At 58.0% G+C, this 14,369-nt stretch overlaps 3 protein-coding genes across 3 annotated transcripts in view; all 3 read left to right on the forward strand.

Annotated features, from left to right (window-relative positions):
• LGALS1 (galectin 1) overlaps window positions 1-14,369 on the forward strand; it is a 125,668-nt gene that overhangs the window by 104,693 nt on the left and 6,606 nt on the right. The gene's annotated exons all lie outside the window — the stretch shown is intronic.
• Window positions 1-14,369, forward strand: part of GGA1 (golgi associated, gamma adaptin ear containing, ARF binding protein 1) — a 119,471-nt gene that overhangs the window by 29,711 nt on the left and 75,391 nt on the right. The gene's annotated exons all lie outside the window — the stretch shown is intronic.
• The window catches only part of PDXP (pyridoxal phosphatase), a 32,620-nt gene continuing 19,993 nt past the window's right edge, over window positions 1,743-14,369 (forward strand). The window contains exons 1-2 of the mRNA XM_056137591.1: window positions 1,743-2,369; window positions 9,741-10,065. Coding sequence (XP_055993566.1) covers window positions 1,784-2,369; window positions 9,741-10,057 — 903 coding nt within the window. The 5' untranslated portion in view covers window positions 1,743-1,783 and the 3' untranslated portion in view covers window positions 10,058-10,065. The remainder of the gene's footprint in view (window positions 2,370-9,740; window positions 10,066-14,369) is intronic.

Genomic DNA, 14,369 nt, shown 5'->3' on the forward strand with positions numbered 1-14,369 from the left:
TGAATAAATAAATGCGTGAAAGAATAAATAGAATAAATGATATGTCTTTCCTCTTGAATCCCCCCCAAAAAGAAATTAGGGGCTCCTCAGGCCTAAAGTCTGCTAACTGGCTTTCAGCAGGACAAGGCTTCTCTCCTTTCTGTCCCTGTGGTAGGGGGGATGGGGGAGGTCAAGGGAGGCTTCCTGGAGGAGGTGTCCTAGAAAAGTCTTTCCAGGTCTGCCCCAAGTGAAATAGTGAGGAAAGAAGAGACAACTCAAGCCGAGCTCTGGGGCTGAGTCACTGAGGTTGGGTGACAATTGCGACTTTCCCCAGGTCTTTGGAAGCACGAGGAACCTTCTCAGAAGTTGGCAGACAACCTCAGAATTTCAACACCCCACTTCCCCAAGCAGTCCGGTCACCTGTCACCCCTCAGCAACTGGTCACTGTTTCCCTGGCTTCTTCATCCCAGGTACTACAGTGAAAGGCTGGCGGGGTGCCCAGTCACCCTGACTTTCTGATTATGATTTAGAAATAAGGAAATCCAAAAATAGCCTGGGGTACTCTCTCAGAACAAGTCAGAATCTCGGGGGTCCTGCCAACTGGTCTTTTCACTTTTGTGGGCAGCACCAGGCACCAAAGCAGTGCCAGCACAAGCAAAGCAAGGGCCCTAACTTTTTTTTTTTTACTTTTTGGGTCACACCCGGCGATGCACAGGGGTTACTCCTGGCTTTTCACTCAGGAATCACTCCTGGCGGTGCTCAGGGGACCATGTGGGATGCTGGGAATCGAACCTGAGTCAGCCACGTGCAAGGCAAACACCCTCCCCGCTGTGTTATCACTCCAGCCCCAAGAGCCCTAACTTTTGCTCTTTGTCTCAGGCCTCTGACTGGTGCGTCTTTATTTTTGTTTGATTGACTTTGGGATACCCCCGGCTGTGCTCGGGGGTCACTCCTGGTGGTGCTGGGGGCCCCTCTGTGGTGCAGAGAATCCAGCCGGGGTCGGTTTGTGCAAGGCAAGCTCCTAACCTGCTATCCTGTATCTCTGGCCCCCGACTGGTGTTTTAAAACGGGTGTTGTCACGGGGCCTTGCTTGTTACTGTGTGTAAATATAGCTTAAGAAAACAAACACCGGGGGGCGGACAGATAGTAGGGCGCTTGCCTTGCGCGAACCCCGGCATTCCACATAGTCACCCAAACACTGCCAGGCGTGATCCCTGAGTGCAGAGTCAGGAACGTTGCCTGTGCCATCTCCCACCTCACCCCACCCCCCAAAAATTCAAAACAGAAGCGAACAGCACAGCCAGCCAGGAGAATTACTGGCCTAGTCCAGGGGGGCCCAGCACCGCAAAAGGCACCCAGCACCTCTCTCCATCACACTCACACACCCCGCCGCGCACCCGGGCCTTGCACGGTTCAGAGGCCATTGAGATTTGACACAAAAAGATGCCACCTCCTCCAGCATCTCTTCTCCTAGCAACCGGCTCGCCTCCGCTTCCGATTGGGTGAGGCGCTCCGCGAGCCGCGGGGCTAGTTTCCATCCCTCGACTTTTATTGGTCGGCCGGCACGCCCGTCTCCCAGCCCCGAGGGCCCAGACTGGGTTTTTTGTTGGTCCCCCGCCGCGCGTCTCGCCTTTCCTCTAGGCTCCGCCCACCTCTCCGCGACTCTCCCCGCCATTGGCCGCGGGCCAGGCAGGGGCCCCGCCCCCGGGCCCTGGCGGCGCCGCGATTGGTCGCCGCGGGAGGCCGGCGGGGCGCGCTCCGGGCGCGGGCGGAGAGCGGCGCGGACCGGCGGGCGGGCGGCTGCATGGCGCGCTGCGAGCGGCTGCGCGGCGCGGCCCTGCGCGACGTGCTGGGCCGGGCGCAGGGGGTCCTGTTCGACTGCGACGGGGTGCTGTGGAACGGCGATCGCACGGTGCCGGGTGCCCCCGAGCTGGTGGAGCGGCTGGCGCGGGCCGGCAAGGCGGCGCTGTTCGTGAGCAACAACAGCCGGCGCGCGCGGCCCGAGCTGGCGCTGCGCTTCGCGCGCCTGGGTTTCGGGGGGCTGCGCCCCGAGCAGCTCTTCAGCTCCGCGCTGTGCGCCGCGCGCCTGCTGCGCCAGCGCCTGCCGGGGCCCCCCGACGCGCCGGGCGCCGTGTTCGTGCTGGGCGGCGAGGGGCTGCGCGCGGAGCTGCGCGCCGCGGGGCTGCACCTGGCCGGGGACCCCGGGGACCCCCGCGCCGACCCCGCCGCCGCCGCCCCGCGCGTGCGCGCCGTGCTCGTGGGCTACGACGAGCACTTCTCCTTCGCCAAGCTGAGCCAGGCGTGCGCGCACCTGCGCGACCCCGACTGCCTGCTCGTGGCCACCGATCGCGACCCGTGGCACCCGCTCAGCGACGGCAGCCGGACCCCGGGTGAGCGCGGGGCCGGCGGGGAGAACGCGCGGGTGGGGGGGTGTCGAGGGCGGCGCCCGGGGGAGATGGCGAGGAAGGGACCGGCTGATGGCTGGACCCCCACCCGGCCAGAACCTCGGGCGCCACGGTCCCCCTCCGGGAGCAGCGCTCGCTGTCACCGCTTTGGGGGGGGAGGGGCCCGCTGTGGGGGTCCCCGTTTGACAGATGAGGGCCTCTGCGGCCCAGGGCAAAATGCAGAAGGGATCGGGGAACCCGGCCCTCAAGGACTATCTTGCTGCCAAGCCCGAAGGGGTGTCCGGCAGCGGGGGGCTTAGTACCCCCTGCCCCAGGAGGCTGTGTGGGCAGCGGATGGAGTTTGACCAGAGATCAAGTTCCAGCGCCAGGGCCGGGTCAACCCCTTCAGTTACGTAAGTTGCAAGTTCACGTCCGTCTCGGGTGTGAAACGGGGATCCCGAGCCCCCGGCACGTCTGTCCCAGGCGAAGGTTCCGTCCGTCGGGGGTCACCGAGCGCGCACGTGCTGCGGAGCCCCAGGAAGTTCCCCAGAGCCCACACTTCGCGGCTCTCCACATCTCTCTGGAGATGGGCGTCAGCGGCCCCTCTCTCAGGGAAACCGAGGCCGGGGGCCAGGAGAAAGCTGCGATCGGGGCTGAAGTCCATCCCAGCTCTGGACGATCCGCGCTGCGAGCCGGTTCGCTCGGGGCAGCCCCAGCTCCGCCCACACCCAGCACCTCCAGGTGTGGCTGAGAAAGAAGGGGCTGGAGCCACAGTCCGGCGGGGAGGGTGCACTTGCCTTGCATGTGGTGGACCCGGGTTTGATCCCCAGGACCCCATATGGTCCCCTGAGCCCGGTAGGAGTAATCCCCAAGCACCATCAGGTGTGATCCCCTAAGTCAACAACAACCAGAAGAACACAAAAGAAGGAAGAGAGGAAGAAAAGAAAGGGAGAGAGAAGGAAGGAAGGAGGGAAGGAAGGAAGGAAGGAAGGAAGGAAGGAAGAAAGGAAGGAAGGAAGGAAGGAAACAGGGAAACAGGGTCTGGAGGCGGCTCAGGAACTTCGACCTGCACTGGGTTTTTGGGAGGTTTTGGTTTTGTTTGGAGGTTCACACCCGGTGAAACACAAGGGCTTCCTCCTGGCTCTGTGCTCAGGGATCACTTCTAAGAAGCTCGGGAGACCACATGGGGTGCCAGGGATTGAGGTTGGCCACATGCAAGCCAAGTACCCTCCCCACTGTCCTATGGCTCCGGCCCCCTGAACTTGGTGCTTTTTTTTAAAAAAATGTTTATATTTTTGCTTCTTTGGGTCACACCCAGCAATGCTCAGAGGTTCCTCCTGGCTCTGCACTCAGGAATTACTTCTGCAGTGCTGGGGGACCCTATGGGATGCTGGGGATCGAACCCGGGTTGGCCATGTACAAGGCAAACGCCCTCCCCGCTGTGCTATCGCTCTGGCCCCAGAATTTGGTTCTTGGGGCCCTCCTGTTCCCTGTCCCTATTCATCCAAGGGACTCTTCCTGGCTTATTTTTACCCTCACACACTCACGAGGCCTGTGCTTGCCCGCCAAGCCGCAGTCCCCACGCCCCGGCTGTCAGCCGTGTCTCCAAGACCTGCAGCTGAGGCAGGAGTTGAGGCTCTGCAGGGTTTGACTCAGACAAGCGCAGTGGCAGAGGGGCTAACTTGGTAGGATTGTGGGGGGCAGGCTGCAGAAAAGGTCAGAACATTTGTCTCTGGTGGTCCCTGATCCAACAGAGGCATTGATTTCCCCATTCAGGGGACAGGGTGGTACTGATCAAACAGATGCAGTAGAATGATGGCTTGGTGCACAGGACCTAGAGTTCAAGAAATCTGGGAAGACGTCCTGGAGGAGGCATTTATTTATTTATTTGTTTTAGTTTGTTTGGGGGACCATGTGAGGTTGGGGATCAAACCCGGGCCTCCTGCGTGCAAAACTTGCGTTCAGCCCTTTCAGTCTTGGGCTTTTGTCCCTCAGTACCCCTGTGTCCGCACCTTCTGGCGCTGCTGGTCATTCAACCCCACAGCCAGTAGGGGGCAGCAGGAACCCAGCACAGCCACGAAGCCGTGGCTGCTTTGAAAAGGGCTGCAAAACATTCCTCAGGACTTGACAGATGGTGCGGGGGTTAAGGTGTTCGCCTTCCCCGCGGCGCATACGGATTTGATCCCCGGAACTGCATGGGGTCCCCCCTAGCCCCGCCAGGAATGATCCCTGAGCGCCACCAGGTGTGGTCCCAAACCAATAATAACATATTGTAGGTGAGTGGAGGAAGTGGGAGGATCCGTCTGGGGGGGGGGGGGCGTTCATAGCGATGGGGGAAGAAGCTGGCAGCTGAAACATCCTTTTTCTTGCTTTGGGCCACACCCAGCTGTGTTCAGGCCTTGCTTGCTCCTTCCTCTGCTCTGGGATCAATCCTGGCAGGGCTTGGGGACCCAATATAGTATCTGGGGCTGAGGATGGAACCCAGGTGGACGCCCTCCCTGCTGTCCTGTTGTTCTAGCCCCTCGCTAGGTGCGTGTCCAGCCCTTCCCATTCTTGAAAACAAAAAGTTGTTTTTTTTTTCTTTTTTTTTTTTTGCTTTTTGGGTCACTCCTGGCGATGCACAGGAGTTACTCCTGGTTCATGCACTCAGGAATTACTCCTGGAGGTGTTTGGGGGACCACATGGGATGCTGGGAATCGAACCTAGGTCGGCTGGGTGCAAGGCAAACGCCCTACCCGCTGTGCTATTGCTCCAGCCCCTTTTTTGGTATTTCTTAATGGATTTGGGAAACATATTCTCTTCCTATATTCTTTTGGGGGGTAAGGAGGGTGGGAGTTTGGGTCACACCGGCGATGCTCCGGGGTTATTCCTGGCTCTGCACTCAGGAATTGTTTCTGGCAGTGCTCAGGGGATCATCTGAGGATCGAACCCTGGTCTACCGCGTGCCAGGCAAACACCCTGCTAGCTGTCCCACTGCTTGGCCCTTTTTTTTTTTTTTTTTGATTTGGGTTCCACACCCGATGGGACTCAATATCTGCTCCGGGCTTGAGGGTCGGGGGCTGCGGGGAGCACAGGCCCCCAAAGAAGTGTCTCACCGGGGCTACCGGATGTGCTTTCCTGCCCAGTTCTGGAGTAAGCCAGAGGGTGAGTTCTTGGCTGAACACCCAGGGCTGCTGGACCAACACTTTCCTGGGTTTTGTTTCTGGGCCACACCCAGCCCTGCACAGGCCTGACTCCTGGCTCTGTGCTCAGGGATCACTCCTGGCGTGGCTCGGGGGACCGTATCGGGGAACCACAGATTGAATTGCATACAAGGCAAGTGCCCTCCCCACTTTACTATTTCTCTGGCCTAGACAGACCCTGAGTCCCCTTAAACCTTCCAGGCCTGGGGCCAGAGCGATAGTACAGCGGGGTAGGGCATTTGCCTTGCATGCGGCTGACCCAGGTTCAATCCCCGGCATCCCATATGATTCCCCAAGCACCGCCAGGAGTGATTCTTGAGTGCAGAGCCAGGAAGAACCCCTGAGCATCGCTGAGTATGACCCAAGAAAGAAAGAAAAAAAAAGTCTAGACCTTTATCTTAAGTACACAGCTGCCAAGGGGATGCAGTGATAGCAGAACGGGTAGGTCATTTGCCTTGCACGCAGCTGACCCGGGTTCGATTCCCAGCATCCCATATGGTCCACCAAGCACCGCCAGGGGTAATTCCTGAGTGCAGAGCCAGGAGTAACCCCTGTGCATCACCGAGTGTGACCCAAAAAGAAAAAGGAAAAAAAAGTACACAGCCACTATGAGGACGAGGGAACAGGCAACAAAAACATTCGGGGTCGGGGCTGGAGTGATAGCTTAGCGGGTAGGGCATTTGCCTTGCATGCGGTCGACCCGGGTTCAATTCCCAGCATCCCATAGGGTTCCCTGAGCACCGCCAGGGGTAATTCCTGAGTGCAGAGCCAGGAGTAACCCCTGTGCGTGTGACCCAAAAAGCAAAACAAACAAACAAAACCATTCGGGGTCAGTGGGGGTGTGTTTGACACATTTACTAACGGGGCAGCCCTGATTCAGGACTCCGGTAGCTACTTCCTGCCACCATCCAGAAATCGGATGGAAATCTGAAGGCCACGCTGGGAGGGTTGCCCAGACAGTTCTGTAGAAACTTCTTTTTAATTTTTTTGGAGGGGTTCACACCCAGAGATGCTCAGGGATGACTCCTGCTTCTGCACTTGGGAATCACTGCTGGCGGTGCTTGGGGGACCATACGGGGTGTAAGGGGATCGAACCGGTCTGTCACATGCGAGACCAGCACCCTCCTGACGGTTCTGTGTCCCTCAATTCTGAAGGATTTTCCTCCCCACCTGCGTAACCTGCAGAGCTGAGGAAAGCAAAGGATACATTTTGAGAACGTGTTGCCATTTGTTTTGACCTTAGTTAATTTGTTTGTAAATTGATGCCAGTGAGGATTTCCAGACTGGTCCCTAGAGACGTGCTCTAGCACCGAGGGCGGGGGAGATCCCTGCCTTGGCTAGGGACTGACCCCCCCTGGGGACCCTTCATGGCGAAGCAGCACACCCAGGACTGACCCCTGAGCAGCGCCAGGCGTGGTCCCAGAACCCGAGCTTGACTTCTGCTGTTGTCTTGGGGCCCCGGCCGGCAGTGCTCAGCCTTCCTCCTGTCTCAGCGCAGGGATCCGTCCTGGTGGGGCTCAGGGGCTCAGATGAGGTGCTGGGGATTGGAACCCGTGTCCACGTGTACAAGACGAGTGCCTGGGGCACTCTCCCGGTTCCAACCTGATGTTTTCTCATTGTTTTTACCTGTGTTCCCTCCCAGATGTTGGTCTTTTGTTTGTGGACCATAATTGGTGGTACTTGAGACTTACTCCACATACAGTGCTCAGAGACCCATCTGGTGCCAGCACTGGGGACTCGAGGCTCTGGCTCTGTGCCCCGATCTCCCTGGACCAATAGGTTTTTTTTTTGGGGGGGGGTCACACCCAACGATGCTCAGGGGTAATTCCTGGCTCTGCACTCAGGAATTACTCCTGGCGGTGCTTGGGGGACCATATGGGATGCCGGAGATCGAACTCGGGTCGGCCGCGTGCAAGGCAAACGCCCTCCCCTCTATGCTATCGCTCTGGCCCTGTTTTTTTTTTTAACGTAAACTTTATTTTTATTTTTTTGCTTTTTGGGTCACATCCGGCGATGCTCAGGGGTTACTCCTGGCTCATGCACTCAGGAATTACTCCTGGCGGTACTTGGGGGGCCATATGGGATGCCGGGGATCGAACCCAGGTCGGCCGCTTGCAAGGCAAACGCCCTCCCCGCTGTGCTATTGCTCCAGCCCCGCCATGTACCTATTCTTACAGACTTACAGGGATTGGGGTCGAGGCTGACGTCCCCAGAGGTCCGTCTGGGCTAACAGGCTCTAGTTGCTTTCAAGTGCAGTGAGGGTTGGGGTTGGAATAACAGTACAGCCGGGAGGGTGCTTGCCTTGCACGTAGCCAACCCAGGCCTGATCCCTGGCACCCATATGGGTTCCCTGTGCCCACCAGGAGTGACCCCTGGGGACTGAACCCAGGTCACCCTTGTGCAAGGCAAATGCCCTCCCTGCCGTACTATCGCTCCAGCCCCTAGTTTGGTTTGTTTAATTGACACAAGACTTCATCCTGTGTTGTGTGTTCAGTAAAATGTCCTTTAACTTTTTTTCTTCCCCTTTTTGGATCACACCCAGCCAGTGCTCGGGAATGACTTTTTTTTTTTTTTTTTTTTTTGCTTTTTGGGTCACACCCAGCGATGCTCAGGGGTTACTCCTGGCTCATGCGCTCAGGAATTGCTCCTGGCATGCTCGGGAGACCATATGGGATGCTGGGAATCGAACCTGTGTCGGCCATGTTGGCTGTGTGCAACGCCTTACCCGCTGTGCTATCACTCCAGCCCCGGGAATGACTCTTGGCAGTGTTCAGGGGACCCTACGGAATGCCGGGGATGGAACCTGGGTCGGCCACATAGAAGGCAGATGCCCTCCCTGCTGTGCTCTCGCTCCGGCCTTAACGGTGCCTTTGTGTAACTGCTAACTCACTACACTCCCGATGGTGAAACCTTCAGCATTCTGAGGCCCTGGGCCAGCTGCTCATTCTGGCTGGGCCGCGGCCCCTCCCGACGGCCACAGAGCACGCATTGTGTGGGGCACGATGGTCCCGAGCTGGGCCGCAGACCGTCCCCTGGAACAGCCCTTGTATTGTTCCACCCAGGCCGCATTCCACAAGTTTGCTGCCGGGAGCCAGTGGCCGTGGGCAGCTCTGCTGCGTCTGTGACTTTCGTTCGCCTGGTTGAGCTGGCCACCTCGGTCCGTTTCCTGGCAGAGGCTTGACTGGGTCAAAGGTGCCCGCTGTCCGGCGCACATTCTTTTTTTTTCTGGTTGGTTTCTGGGACATGTGCCACGATGCTCAGGGGTTACTCCTGGCGGTGCTCGGCGAACCCCATGGGATGTCAGGGAGTGAACCCCAGTTGGCCTTGTGCAAGGCAAGCGCCCTGCACACAGTACTATTGCTCCGGCCCCAGAAACCCACATTCTTTATTTTTTTTCTTTGCTTTTTGGGTCACCCCTGGTGATGCACAGGGGTTACTACTGACTCTGCACTCAGGAGTAACTCCTGGCAGTGCTCACGGGACATATGGGATGCTGGGAATCGAACTCGGGTCGGCCGCGTGCAAGGCAAACGCCCTACCCTCTGTGCTATCTCCCCAGCCCCAGAAACCCACATTCTTGCAGCGATCAGCATGACTCTGAGGATTTCTCTGAGCCCAGAGCACACCCTGTCCAAGGACGTGGGCAAGACTGAGGTCCACCCCCAGGGTCTGGAGCGATAGGACAGCAGGGAAGGCGTTTGTCTTTCATACGACTGACCCGGGTTCAATCCTCTGCATCCTATAGGGTCCCCCAAGCATTGCAAGGAGAGATTCCTGAATGGAGAGCCAGCAGTCAGCCCTGAGTATTGCTGGGCGTGACCCAAAAAGAAAAAAGAAAAAAAGAAAAAGACTGAGCTGAGCCCCCCTTTTCCAACCAGTCCCAGGGAACAGAGAGGCTCTGTGGTCTGTCTGGTGACACACAGCCAGGGGCTCACTCCAGTTCCCAGTGAGACGAACCCCATCAGCACCCCCATATTAGAGATTAAAAGACTGAGGCCCAGAGGGGAGTGGTCACCTGACCACGAAAGGTGGACATAGGACATGGACATAGTCTCTGTTGTCCCCCATACGGAGACGCAGCCATGGTCTGGAACCCAATTCAGGGTCTCATTCCCCCCAAGCCCTGCCGCCCTCCTGGAACCCCGACGTCCCCCTGCCCAGCTGCCCACCGTGACCACTTGTCCATCTCCTGCAGGCACGGGGAGCCTGGCTGCGGCCGTGGAGACGGCGTCAGGCCGGGAGGCCGTGGTGGTGGGCAAGCCCAGCCCCTACATGTTTGAGTGCATCACGGAGCACTTCAGCGTGGACCCCGCCCGCACGCTCATGGTGGGCGACCGCCTGGAGACCGACGTTCTCTTCGGCCACCGCTGCGGCCTGACCACCGTGCTCACGCTCACCGGCGTCTCCCGCCTGGACGAGGCCCAGGCGTACCTGGCAGCCGGCCAGCACGACCTGGTGCCCCATTACTACGTGGAGAGCATCGCAGACTTGATAGAGGGACTGGAGGACTGAGCCCCCCGCCCCACCCCAGAGAGGAAGGCTCTGGGCCGAGAACCCCATGAGGCACCCCCAGACCTCTTCTGCCCCCAGGGTTGGTCTTAGGGCCTCCCCCGAGCAGTGGCCGGAAGTGATCCCCTCCAAATCCCCAACAGCTGACCTTGGCCTGACCCAGCCAGGTGGCCTCAGTTCCAGCCCCATCCCCGTGTCCTCCTCTCCCGTGAGGTCTGGACCCTCATGCCAGCTGGGGGGGTGGGGGGGATTCCTCCAGCTCTGCCACAGCCCCCTGTCCCTGCCCCCACTTGGCCTCACCCTAAGCTTTGCCACCTCCCCAGGTCCTGGCCTTGGGCTCCTGCGGCCCAATCAGAGGTCCTGGTCTCCCGGAATCAATCCTGACTGTCTGAGGCCGCCTGGACCCATCAGAACTCTGAGCCGTAATGACCTTACCTTGTCCCAGAACAGCCGATAATGGCGATGCGTTGATTATCCTGGGTGATGTTGGGTGGAACAATTCCGAAGGACAGCGGCCTCTGACAGTCTGGACTGGATGGGACCAGCCAGGGGTGCAGACGTCTGTCCGTAAATCAAGGTCCAGTGTGGACGGCGCCCTCACACTCACGCAGACTGGGGGCCGGCGGGGGCTCTGGGGGGCCTGACCGTGAGCTGCTCGTCCTGCTCGTGGCCCTGCTCCAGGATTGCCTGTGCCACAGCTCGAGGGGGGGCATTGGACCCCTCCACTGTCAGTGTTTCCCGTGCCCCCTCTCCCCGGGCCCATCCCCGCTATTTATTATCATGTGCCACCGTCGGGGGTGTGGGGCCGGCCTTCCCCGCCGCCCCCGCCCCTGCTGTGCCCACGGACTTAATAAAGTGCGTGCTGAGTGTCACTGTGGGCTTCTGGCTGTGGCCCGGGGAGGTGAGTGGACCTCCACCTGGGTCTGCTCTTCGGGGAAACTAGCCCAGCAGGAGGTGGGTGTTCTCTGTTCCAGAATATTCTGTGGGGGTGGGAGTGTTGCTGAGGAACTTTGGGTCACACTCAGCAATACTCAGGCTACTACTGGGGCTTCTCGGGGGACCTTGTGGTGCCAGGGGCGGAACAGGGGGTCGACTGACACCCTTTCTATGAGCGGTCCAGCTTCGACTCTGCTGAGAATGCGTGCACCGTGCCCCCTTGACTTCACAGACATATTATCGAGTTTATTCTTAGCCCTCTTTACAACGAGGGACTGAGGTCAGAAGTATCACTCAGGGGCCGGAGAGATAACACAGCAGGTATTTCCTTGCCTTGCACGCGGCCGACCCATGTTTGATTCCTGGCATCCCATGTGGTCGCCTTGTGCACTTCCTGGAGTAATTCCCGAGTGCAGAGCCGGGAGCCCTGAACAAACTGGGTGTAGTCCCAACACCCCCCCAAAAGAAGTGAATCCAAGCGTCACACCCAAATGACTCCAGCAAGCTGGGCACTTTCTGTAGAGATGAAAGGGCGGCGTGGAGGACGGGGGCACACTGCGAACCCCCTGGCGCCTGGGCTGACTGCTGAATGTCAGGCCTGTCGCTAGAGCTTGTGCGAGCCTCTCGCCAAGCCTCCAGTGCCGCGTTCATCTGCAGCGAGCCACCTTCCCACTTTGCATTTTGTGCTGCCCGAGAACGAGCGCGAAGGGCCAGCGTGAAGCTTTGCATGCTGGCGCCGCACAGTCCCCCACACTGCCAGAGGTACTGAGCACTCCGAAGTACTGTCCTAAAACAAGGGAAAAACTGCAAGGTGAGACGAGACCCCGGGAAAACAGCGGGAGGGACTCCTCCTGGGAGGAGGGGGGCATGACGAGCCGGAGTGCTGCCCCATGAGGTAGCCCAGGGCCCCCAGATGTGCCACACTCAGCAGTGCCCTGAGCCACTTCCCAGGCTCCTGGGTGCCCCTCCCAGCCCCTATCTCCCAGGGCAGATTTTCATTGGTTTAGTCCGGTCACGTGTTTGTTGTGGAAGGGGGCGGGAAACAGCCAGAGAATGGAGCATGGCTATTGGCCTGCATGGGTCACGTGTGCCCTGTGGGGCGGGGCTTGACTCCCAGGTTCCTTTCTGGACCATCTTCCTTGCTGAAAGTCGAGATTGCCTCAAAAGGACACAGGTGGCACACGTGTCACTGAAAACCAGGGTGATGGGTGTACCCTTGCTTTGTGGCGCACAGACGACGACAACTGGGAGATTTGGAAAATATTGGGCTCCCTCCGAAAGAAGGACTTGCTGGAGGAATTCCCTCTCTGGGTGTGGGAACTTTTGCAGCCATGCTGTGATCTTGAGGCATCATCCAGGGTCTTTTTGTTTTTTCCTTTTTGGGTCACACCCGACGATGCACAGGGGCTACTCCTGGCTTTGCGCTCAGGAATTACCCCTGGCAGTGCTCGGGGGACCATATGGGATGCTGGGAATCGAACCCAGGTCGGCTGCGTGCAAGGCAAACGCCCTACCCGCTGTGCTATCACTCCAGCCCTCATCATCCAGGGTCTTTATTTCGAGACTCTGGTTTGGGTGGCAGAGCAGAAAAAAAATGAGGTGAGTTAAAACATGGGTTGAGAAGAGCTTCAATCCCAAAAAGTACAATGGCACAATGAAGAAAAATCCAGAAAAAACCCCCAAGCACTACCCAGTATGGCCCCCAAGTCTCCCCACAACTTCCCCCCCTCCAAAAAAAAAAAAAAACCTTGGGCTGGAGTGATAGCACAGCGGGGAGGGTGCTTGCCTTGCACGTGGCCGACCCGGGTTCGATTCCCAGCATCCCATATGGTCCCCCGAGCACTGCCAGGAGTAATTCCTGAGTGCAGAGCCAGGAGTAACCCCTGAGCATCACTGGGTGTGACCCGAAAAGAAAAAAATAACGCTTTCCAATAGACCCTATTTATTTTTCCTTTGGGCGGTGAGGGCACACCTACCTGTGCTCAGATCTGAGTCCAAGATCATTCCTGACAGGCTTGGGGATCTGAGGGATCCAAGGGTACAGGGGTACAGGATTTGAACCCGGTTCAGCTGCATACAAGGCAAAAGCCTTCCCTCCTGTATTATATCTCCAGTCCTGAGGATCGTGGTTTTGCACACAAACTCCCCAGATGCACAGATTTTGACTTTTGATCAAACTGGGTTCCCACATGCAAATCATGTGCTTTGACCCTTTGCTCTTTTTGTTTGTTTGTTCTTTGGGGTCACACCCAGCGATGCTCAGGAGTTTCTCCTGGCTCTGCACTCAAGAATCACTCCTGGGGCTGGAGCGATAGCACAGCGGGTAGGGTGTTTGCCTTGCCACAGCCGACCAGGGTTCGATTCCCAGCATCCCACAGGGTCCCCGAGCACCTCCAGGAGTGACTCCTGAATTTATGAGCCAGGAGGAACCCCTGAGCATCACTGAATGTGACCCAAAAAGCAAAAAAAAAAAAAAAAAGAAAAAGAAAATCATTCCTGGTGGTGCTGGGGTGGGGGTTAGGCATATGGGATGCCGGGAATCGATCCCAGATAGGTCAAGTACAAGGATGTCCTCCCTGCTGTACCGGCCCCTGACCCTTGGCTCCTGAGCAGCACCTGAGGCTGGCTGTGCCGCTATCTCTGCAGACATCAGTGAAATCTGATCCCACTCTTACCTCAAGGTCCTTACCTGCTGCTCTCCTGGTTCCATTTTAGCTGTCTCAGATAATAATCAAAGCACTGGACATTTTGCTTTCTTGGCATTTCCTTATCGGGTCACTAGAGCTGTGACTCCCTCTGACTTCTGCCCGGGACCAGTTGGCGCAGCTTCTGTTCCTGACTGGGAGGTGTGTGTGTGTGTGGGGGGAACCACGGGGCCACCCAAGAATCGCTGCTTCCTCATTCCTGGCCTCTCATCCTTTCTCTTCCCAAACCACAGACTCCGGGAACCCAGGCCCATTCTGAACTCAACTAGAAAGAAAAATTTAGGGGCGGGGGAGCAGAGAGAGAGCACAGTGGATTGGATGTGGCGTGAGCACAAGGCAGCTGGAATCGGATCCCAGGCAGCATAGAGGGTCTCCCACAGAGCGCTGAGTAAGAACTGAGGAGGCAGGAGCCGCTCTGCACTGTGGAAAAGAAAAAGAAGAAAAGGGTCCGAGAGCGGGGAGGGCGTTTGCCTTGCACGCGGCTGACTGGGGTTCGATCCCCAGCATCCTCTAGGGTCCCCCGAGCACCACCAGGAGGAATTCCAGTAATTCCTGAGACTCACTCTGAGTGCAGAGTCAGGAGTCACCCCTGAGCAACGCTGGGTGTGACCCAAAAAGCAAAAAAAAAAAAGGGTCAGATGTATAGTAGGGCCAACCCGGGTTCCATCCCTATG

This window comes from Sorex fumeus, unplaced genomic scaffold, assembly GCF_029834395.1.
Source record: "Sorex fumeus unplaced genomic scaffold, SorFum_2.1 ptg000125l, whole genome shotgun sequence".
Taxonomy (NCBI): Eukaryota; Metazoa; Chordata; class Mammalia; order Eulipotyphla; family Soricidae; genus Sorex; species Sorex fumeus.